Source organism: Podarcis muralis, chromosome Z (assembly GCF_964188315.1).
Source record: "Podarcis muralis chromosome Z, rPodMur119.hap1.1, whole genome shotgun sequence".
Classification (NCBI taxonomy): domain Eukaryota; kingdom Metazoa; phylum Chordata; class Lepidosauria; order Squamata; family Lacertidae; genus Podarcis; species Podarcis muralis.
This window is the reverse complement of record NC_135673.1, coordinates 46872518-46893617: the sequence shown is the minus strand read 5'-3', so window position 1 is coordinate 46893617 and position 21100 is coordinate 46872518. Positions and strand designations below refer to the sequence as shown.

Here is a 21100-nt window from a genome sequence, read left to right as displayed (position 1 = left end):
TCCCTTGCACCGAGAGTTGACGCCATCCATGCTGTCACCCATCCCAACGCTTCGAAGAAAACAAGTCGGGTGCTCACTGCTAGCAGTCGGTCGCCAATCTGCAGCCGCCCATCTTTCTGAGCCGCACCACCTTCTATGATCTTGGTGATGTAAATGCTGTTGTCTCCAGGGATGTGCTGGTTCCCGAGACCCCCGGCGATGCTGAAGCCCAACCCTGGGGAGAAGGAGGTGGGGTTAGGGAGCTCTGCGATGGCTGCGCTGGGATGTGGAGAGATCTGCCTGCCATGGGCCACGTAAGAACATTAGGAGAGCCTGGATGTGGGCTTAGGCCAGGGGCCCATCAAGTCCAGGATCCTGTTCTCACAGTGGGAACCCAGATGCCTGTGGGGAACATGAAAGCAGGATCTGGGTGCAGCAGCAATCTCTCCTCTTGCAGGTTCCAGCAACTGGTATTCAGAAGCACTAACACCTCCAACTGTGGAGGAAGAGCACAGTCACCCTGGCTAGTAGCCATTGATAGCTTGATGCTCCATTAATTTGTTTAATCCATTTTTATAGTCTGGTATGTAATCTGGTATAAAATCTCCGGGGTGTTGTTTTTTTCCTCCCAGGCTACTGCCCCTAGGCCCATTATCCCTCCCCAGTTCTTCACATTTCTATCCTTTCCTTAAAAAAAAAAAAAAGACTAGTAAGCAATAGGTGGGCGAGAGCGCAAAAAAGTGAGTTTCTGGGTCACTGAATTCTAGACTCTTAGAGGAGCAGGTTGCAGGCATTGGGTTGGAGGGTTTGCTGAGGAGGAGCAAGGGACAGGGGTGTTGGGACCTGTGTCCCTGGCCCCTCCTCTCCGGTGGGCTCTGTCACCTACTAAAAGCCACAGAACCCTGCTACACCAAAAGGAAGTTTGCCAATATCCAACCCTAAGGAGCTGAGTCAGGGCCATGACCTTCTGGAGGCCCAAGAGATGGTCTGTGCCTCTGTTGACAGCCTGCTGGAGACCTCCTTCTCAGCAGCAGAATCTGGCTCTTGATTGCACAGGTAAGATGGAACCTGCCCCTGGACTGCTGCTCCTTCACCACAGAAGGAGCACCAACTTCCGCACGATCCCTGCCAGTGTCTTTGAGCAATCTCTAGTTTTTCCCTGGACCAGCCTCACTCTCTGAGTATAAGGAGGTTGCCTTATACTGAGTCAGGCCCTCTTGTACAGCACTGTCTCTACATCAACCAGCAGCAGGCAGGCAGGGAGTCTCTCCCCAGTGCTACCTGGAGATGTTGGGGATTGAACCTGGGACCTTCTGCACAGACCATGGACTCCAGCAGTGAGCCATGGGCCTTTCCACAGGAAGCTGCCTTACACCGGGTTGGACCATGGGTCCCTCTTGCCCGGTATTGTCACTATGCTACCTGGCAGGATCTCACCAGGGTTTGAGCCAGGAAATGTCTCCCAACCCTACTTGGGCTTGAGACCAGGACCTTGTGTATGCAAAGCTGATGCTTCACTACTGAGCCACGGCCCTTTCCCTTCAACCTCAGCAGCTCTTGCTCCAACCACCCCACTTTGCCCTGGACAACTGGGACAAACCCACCTGGGTGTTTGGATCCACCCAGCACTGACCCCTGCTTGGCTCCTGGCCGCAGCCCAACTTCACGGCAGGGGCCTAGAGACCACTGGCCTCCAGGTTTATCCACCAGCCGGGAAGCAACAGCCCCAGATCCATGCTAGCACATGACTGCCAGCAGGGCCCACACCCAGGGCAGTCACCTTTGGGTCCTTTCATCAGGTTGACCTCCATGATGGTCTCTGGTGGGGGCTGCCTTCTCCGCACCAGGAGCCTCACCACAGGCCCCGCTTCCTTCAGGGCCTCCACGGCCTTGCTGTGCACGACCTCGGAAACATCGACCTCGTTCACTCTCAGGACACAGTCGTTCACCCTGCGCCACAGGGGCAGAACAGCCAAAGAGGAGATGGTGAGGGAGGGGAGAACTCCGGAGGGCTAGCATAAGTATGTATATAAATATTTTAAAGAAAACGGCCCTCAATCGCTCCTTAGTGGTTCCCCAGCAGAATGCCCTAAGATGGGCAGGTGCAGGGCCCAAGGTGAGCAACCACCCCAAACCCTCCACCCTTACCTCCTGCTGTGTCCTCATTTTACTTTGTAAAATTCAATCAATTTTCTGGGAGAAATCCTGTTTTTAAAATTGGTGTGGTGGGGGTGGAAAATATGGCAATATGGAAAAGCTGGATGGGGGTATGGGCATTGACCTTGGGCCAACTGATAGATGAAGAAATCAAACGTTATACTTATGGTGCATTAAGAGAAAATATCATCTGCCAGTTGTGGCCCAATGGCAATACCTGCAATTGTAACTCCTTTTAATAACTCTTGTTTGGTCCGGGAGCCTTCTCGGCTTAAGAGAACCCTGAAATATTGGAGCAATTGGATAATTCATTTGAAGGTAAAAAGCCAGGATTACTTTTTATGGATATTTATTATGAATAAATAATTTCTGATATGCAGAGTTTTAAAAAAGTCTAGAATAAAGAATTCAAATGTTGACTATGAACCAGAAAATGGGAAATTGTTTTAGCTTTGGGAGCAGATGTATCGATTATATTAAGACTTATGTAGCAGAAAATATTATTCGGAATTTATTGGACTCCCTTATGCCTGTAGAAGAAAGGGCTATCTAATGTAGGCCTTTGCTAGAGATGTAATATGAATAATGATTCTTGAAAACAAACGTTTTTACAATGCCAAATACTTACTAAGTTTTAGGAAAGAGTGCTGGACTGTATAAATAAGATGCTATGGAGAAATTTAAGACTTTCAGAAGTGAATATTATTTTGAACTATATACCTACTGTATGGAAAGTGACAATGTGACAGCAAAAATGGGCTCTACGTGCCCCTAATGGTTGCTAAGAGACTAATACTGATGAACTGGAAGAATAGAAATATGATTCCCCTTAATCAATGACTTGACAACATGACAATATTAGAAACATATGAATGTACCGCTTATAGACACAGACTTTCTTTGCATAAATAAAATGATATCTAGAACAACTTTACAATGAATATATGCAGTTACTAATAAAATTACTATTTGAATAATAATAATAATAATAATACTATAAACATTTGTATATTAATGTATGGAAATGTAATTGAGTATTTTTCTTTTATTTTTATTTCCATTCATGTTTTCCTTTCTTTCTTTTTTTGTTTTCATCACTTTTTTATAAGTGAAATTCTAATAAAATATCGAAAGAAAGAACAAAAAAGAATCTCAAAGTGGTTAAATCAACATGTTAAAATGGGGCCCATGGGCACTTTTGAGCAGCTGCAGTGGGTGCCACCCCACTTCTGATCACTTCTCTTTGGCTTCCCTAGACGAGGACCATCTCTGAGAAAGAGAGAGGACATGCATGGAAACGCTTCCTTTTTCCAAGGGATCTGGGCAAAAGTCAGATCCAGTAGAATTAACTTGAACCTTGAAAAGCACATAGAGCTGAAAGAGGAAGTTGGGAAGAGCGTCACCCTTCCAAATTCCTCCTTCAGCTGTATGGGCTTCTCAGGAGAGAAAAAGGCAACCATCTTCACTACCTCATGACCAAGGATGAGGTGACTGAGGAGGCTCAGAGGTTTCCTGGGCAGCAGAGGAAGACCTCATGGGCGCCCTTGAGCCCACAGGTGCCATGTTGGCAACTTTGTGTTAAGCGTACACTGAAACAAAACATGCATATACAAAAAACACAATCTAAAAATAGTCTGAGTGGTACGACCGTGCTTAACAGTCAGGAAATGGCTGAATGAATAGCTGTGAGTATCTACAGAGTCTAAAACACACTTTTTAATTTGATTTGTTTTTATGGCACGCACGCACGCACGCACGCACACACAGTTCATCAACAAACATCTCATTTTAGGTTGCTTATCTGTACCTGCTTCCCTCCGCCCCCCCCCCAAGGCTCAAGATCCACCCTATGGCAGGACACTCACCCCAGACGCCCATCCATGGCAGCTGCTCCACCTGGGATGATCTTGGTTATGAAAATGCCAGGGTCATCAGGAATGTGTGGATTATCGATCCCTCCAGCAATGCTAAATCCAAGGCCAGAATTTCCCTGACAAGTGTTAAAAAAAAGGAATAAATAAATGGGATGAATCACAGAGTTGGAAGGGATCCTGATAATCATTCTAGTCCAACCGCTTGCAACGCAGGGATCCAACCTGAAACTTTGGTGTTATCAGCACCATGCTCTAACCAACTGAGCTACCCAGGCTGAGCTTATATGCTAACGATAATTAGAACAATGCAGCAATTCAAGGGCACTGAAAACATTCAACAGAAAATAACAATGGACATGAATGTAAAACTTGAAGTCTGCCAGGTATCCTGATGAAAAAATCTCCTAGCCTCTGTTGAAAAGCACAGTCCTACCACATATAGCTGGGTCAGTTCTCAATACCATAAGCTCTGGTTTCCAAGACCACAACAGTGGAAAGAAGAAAGAGGGAACACACATGTTAGATCCCCTTGCCCAGCCATCCCCAACATGGTGTTGTCCAAATGTTTTGAACTTCAATCAACCATAGTCAGCCATCCAATCTAATGGGAATTGCAGTCCAAAATATCTGGAGAGCACCAGGTTGAGGAAAGGCTGCCCTTTTCTCTCTGTGCTCCCCATGCTTGTACCTACAGAGCCAGGATGCATGGGCCTGCATGGGAGGACTAACAAAGCCCAATACAGTCCAGAGACAAGTAGCACTAGCCCTGGCACCACATCCATGGCAAGGGTCCACTGGCTCTCACTCACCCTTTCCAGGACAATCTCTTCATACTTGAACATCCCGTCACTGCCATTCACCTGGGGAAACAAACAGGAAAAGTTTAACAAACAGATGCTGAAATATGAGATGCCCAAAATCAGTATTGGCGTTCCACTCACCCTTGTAGACACACCTGTTTGCAGAAGCATTTCCCTAGACTTGGACTTCCTGACCTAATTTTTTTAATTGCCTTTTTAATTGTTGTGCTTTTTAAAAGCCTTTTTTACTGCAAGTTTTAATTATGGATGTTTTTGATATTTTTTCTGGAATTTTTGTGTGTGATCTTTAATTATGTGTGGATAGCTTATCATTGATTTTATACTTGTAAACCATATAGAAGCTGTCTTGGCATGTAAGTAGTATCTGGGGTTATTATTGTGATTAGACACAATTTCTGGGACACAGGATTTTCTGGCACAAGGCTCCCTGCCTTCACAAATATACAGTGGTACCTTGGTTTACGAACTTAATCTGTTCAGGAAGTCCGTTCTTAAACCAAAGCGTTCTTAAACCAAGGTGTGCTTTCCCATACATAGCAGTGGGGGACTCAATTTACACTCAACAGGAAGCAAAACATGTTCTGCTTCGAAGGCAAAGTTCACAAACCAAAACATCTACTTTCGAGTTTGCAGCATTCTTAATCCAAGTTGTTCATAAACTAAGCTGTCATTAAACCAAGGTACCACTGTACGTCCTAATTGTAAGGGCTCATCCACACTTACCTTTTGCCTAACACTTTCTAGACATGGGCCTATGCTTTGAAGTGCTGCATCTGAGCACTCCCCCACACACATTACTTTCCCCAGGAAAAACCCCCATTTAACACTGAATCAGAATAAACAACAATTCAGATTTTCCACAGATTTGTTGTTTGCTCTGATTCAGTGGTAAAGAGCAGGTGCACTGGGGCAAAGCACCGGGGCGAAAAAACACAAAGAACCAAAATCCCGGTGCTCAGACACACTTGTATTTTAAAGTGGAACTCTGGGTGAGCCCGTAATATATCACATCAGAGGCAGGCTGAGCAGAAGCAAGGAGGGGGAGAGATCTGAAGAATATCCTAACAGCCTCAGCAAGAAACTAAGAAGTGGACGGGACATATTCAAATGCACTGGAAGCTAAGGGGGGGGGGGAACAAAAGAGATATTTATTAATCCAACACATTAGAAGAGACAGCACATCTAAATGTTTTGTTTTGATTTATCTGAATTTCTCTAAAGAAGGGCCATTAGGGTTGAAACAAGTTGGATTATTAAATCCCTCCTTTGACAACCCCATTCCAATTCACTCCCACTTCAAGTTCCTTTTTGGGGTGCCCATTTTGTTGCATCATTACATCCTCAAAGGACTACTGATTGTGGTGACTAAAGGGCCATGAAAAGTCCAATTCTGAATTTTGCCGGCTCTGCACAAATATGCCTCCCCTGCCAGGGAGAGGCGCATGGTGCAGCTTCTGCATTAACTAAACAAAAATTCTGCACATAACCACAACTTGCACCGCTTATTCTGCTTTCTAGATCAGCAGAGAAGGGCCGGGACAGATGGGATGGGGAGGATAGAGACCAGGGACCAGCAGAAGCAGGTGGGGGAAAGCAGAAATTTTGAAGGGCAATGAAATGCAGAGTGTACCTGGGAGAAATTAGATTCAGTTCACGTTTAAAGGCAAACCTTACAAATTTGTACTTTTTGGGGGAAAAATATGCATCCTGAAACACAGGCATCCACTTTCCCAAATTTTGCAGCGCAGTACTCTAGCCAAGTAAGGTGCACCCAAAAATGCATACACTGGGGCAAAGCGTGCATAAAAATGCATATATTAGTGAAGATAATGTACAAAAATGCATTGTGTCAGGGGAAACCACTATACAAAAAAATGTGTACATTAGGCAAAACTACATACAATTTTTTTTGAAAAATGCTTACTAAAATGTGTTAATAATTTCCTTTTAAAAATGTTTCTAAACTGATGTGGAATGCGGAGAACTGAACTCAAGATTGGAAAAATGAGAATGAGAGAAACTAAAATGCCCATCCCTTATCTCACTTACCAAAACCAGAGAAAAAGCTGGGAGTTTTATGTCCCAAAGGCAACAGATTTCTGTGGCCAGCAAACAGAATATTCTAGAATTTCCAGGTGGAATTTGTCAGGAATGCCCAGTCCCCTTTTTATTTTCTTTTAACACATGCATAACGCAGATTCTTGACACACTGTGGTCACTCCATATCTAGGAGTGATATGGGAGGACACACCCAGGAACGCTAAGTTCTCCATGCCTTGGAGTTGTGAGACAGGTTTTGTGCAATGAGCTGTGCCTTAGCTACGGGGAAGGGGGGACTAGCCTGGTTTTTGCCCCGAGTGCAGCCTGTGTGGGTGTAGGCAAATGTGGCTTGGGTGTGTGTGCCGAAGTGGGTGTTTGACCTGGGTGAAATAAAGCCTCATTTCACCTTCGGCAATGAGCCCCATGCCACTGTTGGCAAGAAAGAGAAACTTCCTTCCCTTCACAGGACATTGTAGGACTCTGTGGACAAGGCACAAACCACACAGGAAAAGACGCAGACTTACAGAGAGGGCAGGCTCCAGGGTTTCTGTGTTCACAATAATGGGCGAGGGGCTGGCCTGAAAGAGAGACAAAAAGAAAAAGCCACGGTTGTTCATTTAAATTCCCATGATAAGAAGACAGGAAGCGCTGCCTTATACTGAGCCCGGCTGCAGGTCCATCTAGCCCATGGTTGTCTGCACCGGCAGGCAGCAGCTCTCCAGAGTTTCAGGGAGGGTTCTCTCCCAGCCATACCAGGAATTGCCAGGGATTGAATATGAGAACTTTTGAAGGCAGGTGATCCACCACTAAGCTACATCCCTTCAACCAAATCGACCCAGGCCCTCCCTTCCCAGATTGGCTTCCTGCAACCACTCAATCTGCCCCCACCAGAAAAGCCACATTCCCATCTACAGTTCTCCCCAGGAAGCAAATTCCCCCAGCTTCTCTATTGTGCAACAGCAGGAAATCAATCCACCTTTTTTCCCCAGTCCAGCAATTACCCTGCCTCTTAGGAACCAACCGAAAGCTTTCCGGATATGGATTCTAAGGAACCGCCTTACCCCAGGTTCTTCAACCGAGGGCCTTCAGATATTTGTCTGACCACAACTCCCATCATCCCCAACCAGCTTGGCCATTTTGGACTACCACACCCATCAGTCATGCTGGCTGGGGATGATGGGAATTCTAGTCCAAAAAGCTGGAGGGCACCAGGTTGAAGAAGGCAGGTTTACTCTGACTGCTCGTTCTCCAGCCCCAGGCAGTGATTCTCGTTGGACTTGTTACCAAAGGTCCTTGTAACCCAGAGCAGGGCTGCAAACATGCCCCCCTTCTATGGAACAGCGTTCCTGCATTTCCCAGAAACAACTGAGTATATTTTTGTTCCAACAAGCCGCCTTGGCTGGATTAAAAGATCTCTGCTCTGTGTTTTTTAACTGCTTTTTATGCTGCTTTTTACTGCATTTTGTACATTGTCTTGAGACATGGGGTGTGAAAGGCAATCAATTATTGCATCAATCATAATAATGGTAACTGCACCAAGCACTGCTGGTGCAGGTAGCTGGATATAACACCTTTCACATACAATGCATGTGCTGAGCCAATTTACCCTCCTCCCCTTCTAAAGCAAATGTAAGGTATCTCCTGGAAAAGAGAGAGAGGCAGAGAGAGAGAGTTGAATCCTGTACTGTAGGGTAATGTTTTTGCAACAACAACAACAAAATTAAAAAATGATTTGGCATTTATTTATGAATTTCTAGCCCTGCTTTCCAGTCATTCCAAGCAACTGTAATTTTTTTTTAAAAAAAAAACAGCTCAGAGCAATTTAAAAGCACATTTAAACATGCATTATTGAAATACTAAACATATATAATAAATAGGACACGTGCCAGTTTTTACTAGTAACTCTAAAAAACGAAAAGAAAATTTCCAGCTCTCCACACCTGGTGGATCAAAAATCTGGCAAATATTAAAACACGTTCATGGTCTTCTTAAAACCACAGGCAGTTGAGTACAATGCAAGTCTGATCTCCGCCCGCCCGCCAAAAACCCCCTTGGGATTGTAAACCCCTGTTCACAAAATCCCTGCCCCAACCCAGGGCTACATGTCTCTTCTGATTAAGCAATTGGGAGCTGTTCAGCACAAGAACCTGCTGAAGGTAAGTGAGGAGGAGGGAGGCTTGCTCAGTGGTTAAGAGCATACACTTTGCAAGCAGAAGATCAAGCCTCCAGGACCAGCTGGGAAGGGATGAAGAAGACCTTTCTCTAACTGTGAGAGCCACTGCCTGTCAAAGCCATTATTATTATTATTATTATTACAACAACCTGCCTTTCACCTTAAAGTGGATGGGTTACAATAATTACATGTTACACATTCTTAAAAACACTTCACAATATTAAAATATTGCAGAAGCACCTTACAACCACAGAGAAAGGTAGATCCTAAACTGACTGGGAAGATAAGATATCAACGAGATCAAAAATTCATAGAGGACTGGGGAAAATTAACAGATTACTGGGAATGTTTAAGTGATAATGAAATAATGTTAGTGGCATTTAGAGAAGCTCTGTGATAAAATAAGAAATATTGTAAAAAAGTAAAATATAAGAGGGGGAAGGTATAAAGGCAATATCAAAATTTGGAAATGTGTATTTAAAAAAAACTAAATTCGAATGATTGGCAGAGAAGTCGAAGGAAGTCAAAAACTGAAAAGTTTAACTGAAATTGTAATATGGAATGATTGTATGGAAAATTAATAAAATATGATTATAAAAAAAAAAGAAAGGTAGATCCTAAAGATATACATCTCAAAAGCCAGGGCAAATAGGTGAGTCTTCTGCACCCACCCAAGATGCCTAGCGAAGGTGCCAAGCGCATTGGAGATCCATATCTTAGGGGCTGCCGCAGGACATTCCCTCTCCTAGGCAGCCCGCCCCCCAAGATTATGAGAGAAGTGGAACAACTAAGAGGGGGCTGCCCAAATGGTATATGCATAAAAATGGAAAGAAAAAGCAGTTCCAATGAAAGACAATCAACAATTAAAACTGATGGAATACGCAGAGATGGCGAAACTTACCAGAAGAATAAGAGATCAAGATGAGAGACTTTTTTTTAGCAGAATGGGGGGAAATTGTTGAATATATGAAGACAAATGGTAAACAATTTTAGAACGTTAGCAGGATTGACATAAACCCGAGCAGTAAGAAATAACATAAATTTGTAAATAGGTTTGAATTGGTTATGCAGTAAGATTATTATATAAAGTAAGGAATTGCGGGGGGGAGTCGAAGAAAATGCAGGTTACATTTGTTTTGATTTAATTTTTGTTGTTGAGATGTTGTAAAGTGCAGAAATGGAAAAATATTTTTGAAAAGGAACAATTAAGAGAGACACCACTACTTGCATTAGTACCTAATAGGGTATTAAGGAAGGAGATTGTGGTTTCTATTGTCTGCACCTTGAATTGGGCTCCATATAAAGCAGCTTCGTGGGGCACCAAGAGCATTCCCGAGAACAAAATAAGCTGCCCCTGATTTTGGCATGATCGACATTGCCAAAAGCCAGGGCAATGGAGCTTTAACATGCACAGAAGGGGAGTGGGTGGAAGAGGCCCAAGGCACCTCCAGAGAACACAGCCAGGATGTACGCATGCCTGCTGGGTGTGTGAGAGAGTAATATGGCCACTGCCATTCAGATGGCAAGAGGCTGGCTGGTGAATACTGCCCTGGATTCTTCCAGCTATCGGAAGAGATTTTCCCTGCCCAAGGGTGAACAGGTTGGTCCCCGAGGACTGAGCCGCGTGCTGCTGAAAGGCCTTGTCACATCCCTTCCATCCAGGCCACTGCCTCCCATTCTTGTTGCTCATTCAATCTCCCTGAGATGCTCAAGGCAGCACTCAGGACCCTGAAGAGCTCCCCATCCCAGCCTGGTTTCCAGCCGAATGGGCAGATTGTCCCTGGTGCGGCTGTGAAGAAGTTGCAGAGCGGGGAAAGCTTCTAGGGGATTCTGAGCTCACATAAAAAATGTGGAGGGATGCTTCAGAGGGCAACGGGCCATGAGAGAAGGGGCAAGAAAAACACAATAGGGGAAGGATAAGCAGAGGAATCAGGAAGGGGAAGCAGTAAGCAATGTGGCCAAGCCATCCGTCCCCAGCATCTCTGAACAGTTGGCCTGTGTTGGGCTGGTGAATTGGAAGCTGGCCACTGAGAGACCATTAAGCATATAGGGGGACACTGGTCTGATGGCACAGAGGGAGGACCTTAGTTTATTTCTTTAACTGACACATTGCATAACCACCTTTCTTTCTCAAAGAAACTTCAAGGGCCATTGCTTTGTGGTGGAACCCTTGCTTGGAATGCAGAAGGTCCCAGGTTCAATCCCCACCATTTCCAGATTCAAGATGACAATGGCAATAATATCAGTTGCAGATGGACAAATAAGCTGACCTGCCATAAGGTAGCTTCTTATGTTTCCCAGGTGGCAAATGTAAAAAAGGAAAGAAAAAACAAAAACAAAAACAGGAACAGAAAGAAACCTGGAACCAGATATAACAAGAAGAGAAGTGGGTATCCAGCATTAAAACTAGAGTTAGGATAAGACCAGATTTTTAAAAGGTCCAGATGCCTTAAAAAGCATCAGAGTACATGCTAGGCAGGTCTCCCTGGGAGAGCTTTCCAAAGATATGGTGCCATAACCAAAAAGGCTCTGTCAAGTCACCACCCACCCACCCAAATTATTTATTTACTATATTTGTATCCTGACTTTCCTTCGAGGAGCTCAAGGGTGGTGTTTACAGCTGCACCCCTACCCTCAACTCCAATTTATCCCTAAGATGTTGGTTAGGTAATTGCTATTGCCATGGTTTATTTCATGTATGAATTGCAGCAACTCAAAACACTTTTAAAACACAATAAAGTCGCATGTAAAGCAATTGCATACATTCTTGGAGGACACAAGATTATTTAGATCAGTTCCAATCTGGGTTCAGAACTGAGTCCACCTTGGTTGCCTTGATGGATGACCTTTGCAGAGGGTGGGACATGGGAGTGTGACCTTGTTCCTGCTTCTTGATCTCTCGTCAGCATTTGATACCATCAACCATGGTTTTCTCCTGGACCAGTTCCAGGGAATGAGAACTTACAGCGATTCCAATCATACAGTGTTGAGAGAGTGCCTTTCTGCCCCCTGGTGGCCATGCTATGGGGTGCCACAGGAGGCTATCTTAACTCCAGTGCTATTTAATATCTGTTGTGAGCAATCATTAGGGGCTTGGGGGAAATGCAGATGGCACGCAGCTCTATTTCTCCATAACAACTGAATCAGGATGGGCCATGCAGCCTGGATACAATGGGGAAATGGATGAAGAAAAACAAGCTGAGCTTGGATCCTGGCAAGGTGGAGGCACTGTGGGATGAGTAGCTCCTCTGTCTGAGAAACTGGTCAGTTATCCACCCTGGATGAGGTTGCTCTGCCCCTGAGAGAACAGGCTCGTAGTTTGGGGCACTTCTGGATCCAGCTCAGTCACTGGGGGCTCAGGTAGCATCAATGGCTAGTACAGTCATACCTCGGGTTAAAGACACTTCAGGTTGAGTGTTTTCAGGTTGCGTTCCACGGCGACCTGGAAGTAACGGAAGGGGTTACTTCTGGGTTTTGCCGCTCGCACATGCGCAGACACTCAAAATGACGTCACACGCATGCACAGAAGTGGCAAATTACGACCCGCACACGTGCAGATGTGGGTCGCATTCTGCTCAGGATGCGAATGGGGCTCCGGAACGGATCCCGTTCGCATCCAGAGGTACCACAGTACTGCCTTTTACCAACTACAGCGGGTTTGGCAGCCACGAACATACCTACAGTACTTCATGCATTAGTTACCTCAAGACTAGATTACTGCAATGCATTCTACATGGGGCTTCCCTCATGCTTGATCCAGAAGCTGGAGTTAGTGCAGAATGCTGCAGCATGATTGCTGACAGAAGTCAGGCCTTGTCACCTGTGCTCAGAGATCTGCACTGGTTGCCGTTTTGCTACTGGGCCAAGTTCAAGGTGTTACTGTTAGTATTTTAAGTCCTTAATAACTTGGGACCAGTTTACCTACAAGATCGCCTTGACTCACACATACCCACTCAATGGTTTCAGTCAGCGGAGTTGCCACTACTTCAAGTGCTACATAAAGCCCATTCTACATTTGCAGGAACTCAATTGTTTGGTGTGGCAGCACCTACACACTGGAACTCCCCCCCACTTCTTGAGACCAAGCAGGTGCCTTCACTGTATTCTTTCCTTCTTCCTGGGGAAAACCAAGTTTAGTCAAGCCTACCCAGAAAAGCTGGTGTAAATTTTAATCTGTTTTAGTATTTTAAACTTGTATGTTTCAAGGTTGTTGCTTTGTTTGCATATAAATTTTATGAAGCAAATGCATACGTACGTACATAAAATCAGTTCAATAGCGCATCTAAAACCATTATACTCCCACCCAAAGCCACCCACAGAGTTAAAAGAGTGACCCATATAAAAACAATTTCAAATCCAAGACAGATACTAATTGAGGTAACTGCCACAATAGCAAGCACCACTTGGAAGACTTCTTGAAAGAGGGACATCTTAAACAGACTATGAAAAGGCAATGGAGGCAGTTCCAAAATGTGGATGAAGTTACAATGGAAAGCCCAATTCATATACTGCAAGGAATAGACCTCCTGATAAGCTGGTATCTGCAGGACACCGTCTCCTGCAGAGCACAGTGATAAAGGTATGAGACATTTTTTTTGGGTTGTCAAACAATGAATGGTGCAAGGTCACCTGTGAGCTTCATGGTTCATGGAGGGGATTGGAACCCAGGCCACCCTGGTCCAAGTCCAACACTCTAACCACTGCCTCACACTGGCTCCCTTTGGAAGGTGGGGAGAGGGGAGATATATATGAGAAAGGTGACAGAACAAAGGCTGAGGGTCTGTTTATATATCAGTAAGATGCACCAGACTGGTTCTCTGCTGTCACCTGACGTCCAAAGCCAGGAGGCAGAAACAGAAACATGGTTCCAGCCCCAGTTGCACAAAGAAGAGTTGTGTCACACCAACAGCAGACTGGGGGAGTTGAGCAAAGGTATGGGGGGGGGGCAAGGAATGATCAAAGGTGAATCTGGCAGGACAGCAGCAGAGGGCAGAAACTCTCGGAGTAAATGCATCTCTCCACAGCTTTTTGCCACAATAGTGGAACAAGCAGAAGCTTCATGCTGAGAAGCAATTGTAGCCCTGACTGCCAGATGCTGGCAGCCAGGAAGAGAAGAAGACCATCACCTCCTTACCCTGCTGGGGAATTTCCAGAGGCATCTGGCTGTAGGACACTGGACAGATAGACACTGGCCTGATCCAGCAAGTCTGCTCTTTAAGATCCTGTCACGGTTCCACACTGTTTTCTTCTCTCTCTCTCTCTCTCTCTGTGTGCATGGAGAAAAGTAAAGGCAGCAGCTCTACTATCCTAAGCTTGCTTACTAGGAAGCACATCTCTCTGGGATTCAGTAGGGTTTACTGTTGACAGGATTAGGCTAGAAAGTGGCCATGAATTTCCTTAGTGTAATAGGAAAAGATGGCTGGGTCTGTATCAAGGCCAGTTTTAACAAAAGGGGATGGAGCCATGAAAACATGGATCTGCAAATGACACTAAACCTGGGAAATGGGGGAAGGGTGGGGAACACTATCTAAACGAAAGAATAGGATTAAGGTTTTGGAATGACCCTTCGCAGCCTGGGGCACTTGAGGGAAAGCCGCATAGGGGGCAGATGCCTAAGACCCAGGGGCAAAATGCAGCCCCTCATATCTCTTTATCTGATGCTTGGAACTCTCCTCAGACCACACCCTTCACAGGTCCTGGTTTGCAGCCGGAGCATTTTCCCTTGGCTGGAATGTGGCCCCCATCTCTGATATTGCTTTGAGATGCAAGACTAATGCGTAAAGGTGAAATAAGCATTCATTGCTCCTCCCACTTTTGATTCTGGCCCTCCCTACTACAGACAAATGGCCCTCAGAAGATTGACAAGGAGGAAATGCAGCCCTTGGGATGAAAAATGTCCCCCCACCCCTGATATAGCACATATAATTGAATCATAGAATTGTAGAGTTGGAAGGGACCTTGAGTGTCATCTAGTTCAACCCCCTGCAATACAGACCCTCCAAGTGTCCCTATTTTCCAGGGACAGTCCTGGATTTACAGAAGCTGTCCCAGTTTCTGATTTGATCCCAGAATGTCCTGCTTTTCCTTAGGACGTCCCTAAGGAGAGATGTTGGAGGGTATGGAGTTATTGGACCCCCAAGCCATCTGAAAGCAGCCCTGTATAAGGAAGTTTTTTTAATGTTTAAATGTTTTCTTATGTTTTTAAATATGTTGGAAGCTGCCCAGAGTGGCTGGGACAACCCAGTGAGATGGGTGGGGTATAAATATTATTGATGTTGTTAAGGAATAGGACATCCTTATTTTCATCAGAAAAATATTGGAGGGTATCGCAATGCAGGAATCTTTTGCCCAATGTGGGGCTCAAACCCACAACCCTGAGATTAAGAGCCTCATGCTCAACCGACTAAACCACCCCAGCTAGGAACCATACAGCTCCCTGAGAAGGCTGCCAAATGTACAAAATGGTACAGCAAAGATAGAGCGCCTGGTGAGCTCCAGATGTTGCTGGACTCCAAACTCCCATCAGCCCCCAGCCCTCACAGTCAATGGTCAGGGGTGCGCGCTTTAAATGCACGGTGTGTTTGCTGCCTAAAACTCCCATCATTCTTGACCAGTGGCCATGCTGGCTGGGCAATGATGGGAGAGTTGGCCCCACACCCAGTACATACAGTCCTGAGTTCGTTGGAAGAAGAGTGGGATAAACATGAAAATGAAAAATAATGGGCATTAGCGCAAACAAGATTCAAGAAGACGCATGGCAGACTAATTGCTGTTTAGGGTGCTGAGGGTGGAGGGCACTGTGTTTTTACCAGGATATAGAGATACCGAAGAAGATTCTGAGAAAGGAAATTGTGCTGGGAACACATGACCTCCAAAAGCACTAAAAGGAATAAAAATGTATTATGCTGTGCTCTATGGCAGCTTTCAAAAACCATGCATGGAGGAAAAAGAACTACAGAGCCTCAGCAGAAAAATAAAAGAGAAAGCCAGGGTCAACTCCAAAGGGATATGTCAAATAACCAGCTGGTCTCTCGGGCTTTCCAAGAATGCTCCATTTGCTGCTCTCACCCACGCCAAAGTGCCTAATTGTGCCACCTGGAGACCAAGGCATGTTTCTGGGAAAGCAGACGCAGGAAGGAAGGTCAAGGAACACTCTGCCTGTGACCAATGCCTATTTTGGGTTCAGAAACATTTACCTAGTTCAAAATTCCAACATCAAAACAACCATCGATTATAAAGAAGTAGCTTTAATGGCAGACACTCTCAGCGAAAAGCATTTTACCCAGAAAAACAGGACTATTGACCAGTAATTGTAGCAAAGATTGCAGAAGAGCCTACACAAATACATTATTTATCAGACTTCATCAAGACAGCACTTGTTGGGGGCTATGGGAGCTGCAGTCCAAAAGATCAGAGGGCAACAGATTGGCAAAGGCTGAGTTAACTAACGAGTTTGCGCTGAGAAACACATGGTAAAGGTGCCTGCCTAATATCAACAGGCAGGGAGTTCCAGAGAGAAGGATCAATCTTTGCTAGCGCAGAACAAACGTTGTGTGACACTTGTATGGTGAGGTCTGTGGATGGACATAGTTTTGGAAATTGAAGATCTGGGTTCAGTCCTGGCCCTGACACGATCAACTTCCCTTAGGTTACCAACTGTCACAAGAGAGTGCTGGTCAGTAATCATACAGTTCAAAGATGGAGATAGCTCTTTATTAGCAAAAACATGATCTCCACAGACTTAGTTAATGAGCAGAGCAGCTCATTCCTGGTGATCTTCCTCTAGGAAAATCAGTTGCTGAGACTGAAAGTCCCTGCTTCCTAAATCCTTCCTAGCTGTCTAAATCCTCTCCTCTTCAGGGCTTTCCCTAAGCAATCAGAAATGGCACCTGTGTGCGTGAAGCCAACCTCTCCCGCCACTCTTTTCCTGTCTCTTCTGGTTCTGGAAAACAAGATGGAGCTCATCATCGTAGGAGGGGGAGACACCTGTGTCTCTTCACCAGCTTAACTCATCTCTGCTTCTTGGTCCCCCTCCTCTTCAGCCTCCTCTCCTGCCTCTGATTCTGGACTTCTCTCTGGCACAGACTCTCCCTGCTCACTAAACCCTGTTACCTCTTCAGCTTCCAACACCTCATCTTCCCTGTCTTCTTCCTCTTACCACTTATTGTCTTCCCAACGCCACTCCACTTCTTGCCTTTGTTGTTCCCCAGCTGGTTCCTTCCACTATTCCTCTGCATCCAACCAGCCCATGACACCAACTCAAATAACAGCCTCAAGCCCCCCCTCAGCTGTTAAAAATCAACAATTTGCTATTGCTCTGCCTCTTGTGGATCTGGTGAATATCACAATTGCAACATAAACTTTTCTAGAACACACCACAAGTGTGATTTTTTAAAAAACAACAACATATCTTTTCAAAGCCCCAACCCTGTCCAGGTATTCTGAAGCCTGATTCTTGAGGTTTTGAAGAGCTGTCAATAAGAAGAGATCTGCCAGACCAAATGAACACTGTCCAGCAGGTGCCAATGGGAAGCTCACAAGCAGGACCGGAGTGCAGCAAAGTTCTTCCCAGATGTGATTCCTAGCAACTGGTGCTCACAGGCATAATGCCTCTGACAGTGGTGGCAGAAATAGCCATTGTGTTTAGTACCTGTGATAGCCTCCTCCTTCACCTGCATGAATTTGTCTAATTCTCTTTTAAAGCTACCCAAACTGCTGGCCATCACTACCTCCTGCAAGACGCTCTCCAAGCATGAGGCGGCTATGGCCCACGGAGAGGAAGAGGAACCTGGGTGATATGAGCCGTAGCAACACTGCCAGTGGGTTTTTGACAGTCCATGGAATGGACTTGCTTCATTCCAAGGTGTGTTTGTTTCTAGAGCGTTGGATCCAGAGATGGCCCAAGACGTTTTGCTGTCTGAAGCAAAAGGCAAGATGCAGTCCTGCCCAACAGTTCTGAAACAATTAATGTTGGAATGCTCTGGCCTGAAGTAATAAAAGCCAATCTTCAACTGACAGAGACTTTATTGACACCTGATATATATATATATATTGACCAGTTCTAGAAAAGCAAAAATCCTTCGAGTGTGGGATAAAGCAGACATAAAACAACAAAACTATGTACAATAGCTTTACTGAAATAATAGACCATGTCAGTGCTATTTTCTAGAAAAATAGAAGCTGGAGCTCACCATGATCTTTCCCCTTGTTCTCTTAGAATGGCAATGCCGCCTACCCGAGAGGTGCTGGAGCTGAGCTCCGGTGAGTTCCAGCTGGAAAAGAAGAAGTCCTGGACCCTCTTTATCCAATTCTGGCATAATAAGTGTCTCTTTATAATTAATTAAGCTCAGTTTAATTCTCTACAAAATGTATTGTTCTGACCTATTCTATCCCTTTCTGTTCCTCACCATTTTTTTATTTTTTTATTATGTTTGGTTAATTAGCATTTGGTTTTCTTTTATTATTCTATCAATGCTAACCTTAAAATCAATTTTGTGTGTGTGTGTGTGTGTGTGTGTGTGTGATAACCACGGCACCCTGTCTCATTCCACATACAGGATGCTTGCAGTTGAGCCTCTGTTCAGCAGTGGTGATGATGGAGCAGCATCCTCCACTGTACCTGAAAGCAGCGTGTAAGCTTTGGGGAGGGGGTCTAGGTACAAACAGTTCTGTCCCCAAACACCTTGTGCCACCTCCCCAACACCTGCTGCTTGAGGCAGTTGCTTAATGGCTCTTTCAGGAGAGGGCAGCCAGAAGATAGCATCCCATTAGGAAATCAATTTTGGAAGCTTCCGGTCTGCTTCGCGGAGGAAATGGCAACACCTGGGGCTTCGTCTGAGTAAGATATGGCCAACACATAGAGATTTGTTAGTAGAAGAAGAGAAAGGTTTGAAATTAAAAAGTTATGAAAACTTGAAAGATACTTTACAAAGTTGGTTGCATCACAGACAAATTAATGAGCAGTTTTAAGAAGATAACAAAAGAGGGTTTAGTTATACTATTTCAAACTTCCAAAAGGAAATTGTGGAGGGAAACACCAAGTTATTGAAGAAAGCATATAATATTTTGCTATATGGAGAGACTTTAGATGAGATGGTAAAATTGGCACAAATAAAATGAGCTCAGGATGTTGGGCATAATACACAGTTGGAGGAATGGGAAAGATTATGGAAAACAAATTAAAAGTTTACAGATTGTATATTATTAAGAGAAAATTATTTGAAAATGATATATAGATGGTATATCACACCGGGGAAAAATGCAAAAATGTACAAAACAGGATCTAAGATATGTTGGAGATGCAAAAAGAAAGATGGTACTTTTTCATGTATGGTGGGAATGCAAGAAGGTTAAAGAATATTGGGAAATGATATATAATGAATTGAAAAAAATGTTTAAAAAAACCTTTGTTCAAAAACCAGACTCTTTCCTGCTTGGAATTTTAGATCATGATATAAGACAATGCAGCAAGAATTTTACTAGCACAAGTATGGAAAACAGAGAAAATGCCAACAAAGAAAGAATGGCAAGCCAAGCTTATGGACTACGCGGAATTGGCTAAGCTGACAGAGTGGATACATGAGAGAGACAACATCAATTTCAAAAAGGAGTCGGAACCATTTCTAAACTATATAAAAAGACAGTATAAAGATTTGGACTCATTGGGAGGTTTTGACTAAACTTTCACAACTATATAAGAGGTAAAACCAGCAGGGTGTAGAATTTGTTTAATAAACCAATATGGAAATACAGGGGAAGCTAAAGAGGGGGGAGGGGAGAAATATGGATATATAAATTGTTCAATTAGGATTTGTGGAAAATTTGTTGTTACAATTTGAAAATTTAATAAAAAATATTTTTTAAAAAAGGAAATCAATTTTGCACAGTGTCAGAATCAGGTCTTTACGGTGGTGACACATACCTTTTGGAACTCCCTGCTGCTGCATGTTAGACAGGCGCCACCATATCTTTTGTCTTTTTGGCTAAAGATGCCTCTCTTTCAACAAGCCTTCAAAAATCTTTATCCTAGTTGCCACCATCTGCTTTGAGTTCAAATTGATTTTACGTCTGTATGTCCTGTTGTTGTTTTAAATTTTTTAAAAATTGCTATTATGCAAGTAATTGCTTTAACTGTTTTTATCGATGACTGTTTTATCTATGTTATTATACTGCAAATCGCTATGAGATCTCTCATGGGAAGTGATTCATGAATGAAATAACAATATGCACAGCATCTGCTTTTTTAGTGTTTTAAACTCTCTCTTTTTGCTACATTTACTGTACATCTTAAGACGGTTGTGTAGAAAGCGATTAATGATTTTATGAGTTCAAAACCAACAGGTACCTTTAAAAGCAAAACAAGACGGAAACAAAACAGAGACCCATGGCAGAGACCCATTCATCCTGATGGGAAATCCCACTGAAACAAATACATCTTTGGTTGTTTCCTGTTTAAAAGATAAGAGCCTGCTGGATCAGTTTAGTAAGTTGTTTTCAGTCTAGCACAGGGTTAGCCAAACTAAGGCCCGGGGGCCGGATGTGGCCCAATAGCCTTCTCAATCTGGCCCACAGACGGTCCGGGAATCAGCGTGTTTTTACATGAGTGGAATGTGAGTTTTTATTTAAAATGCATCTCTGGGTTATTTGTGGGGCATAGGAATTCGTTCACGCCCCCCCTCAATATAGTCCGGTTCACCACATGGTCTGACGGACAGTGGACCGGCCCACGACTGAAAAAGGTTGCTGACCCCTGGTCTAGCATCATCTTACAGTGGCCAACCAGATGTCTGTGGGAAGCCCACAAGCTGGACCTGAACACAAGAGCACTCTACTATTCCACAAAACAAGGGCAGACATTATTATTGATGTTCATGAAGATGATGATGGTGATGACTGGGCTGGCCTTGGTCAATTCCCACAGCTAAGGCTGGAACGGGCTAAAGTGAGGATTCAGGGGAGGGGTGTAGTGAGAACTTGCCCATGTAAGAATCTGGGCAAGTTATATTTTATGTGATCACAGAAATGGAACAGCAGGTGTGTCATGGAGAGAAGAGGTG

At 44.3% G+C, this 21100-nt stretch overlaps 1 protein-coding gene across 10 annotated transcripts in view; it reads right to left on the bottom strand.

Moving 5' to 3' along the window:
• The window catches only part of DLG3 (discs large MAGUK scaffold protein 3), a 123210-nt gene that overhangs the window by 56780 nt on the left and 45330 nt on the right, over nt 1–21100 (bottom strand). For all 10 annotated transcript variants that reach the window (XM_077922101.1, XM_077922100.1, XM_077922096.1 and 7 more), the window contains 5 exons: nt 7396–7449; nt 4820–4870; nt 4002–4126; nt 1760–1929; nt 78–214 (listed from right to left, as the gene is read on the bottom strand). In XM_077922101.1, the coding sequence (XP_077778227.1) occupies nt 78–214; nt 1760–1929; nt 4002–4126; nt 4820–4870; nt 7396–7449 (537 nt within the window). The remainder of the gene's footprint in view (nt 1–77; nt 215–1759; nt 1930–4001; nt 4127–4819; nt 4871–7395; nt 7450–21100) is intronic.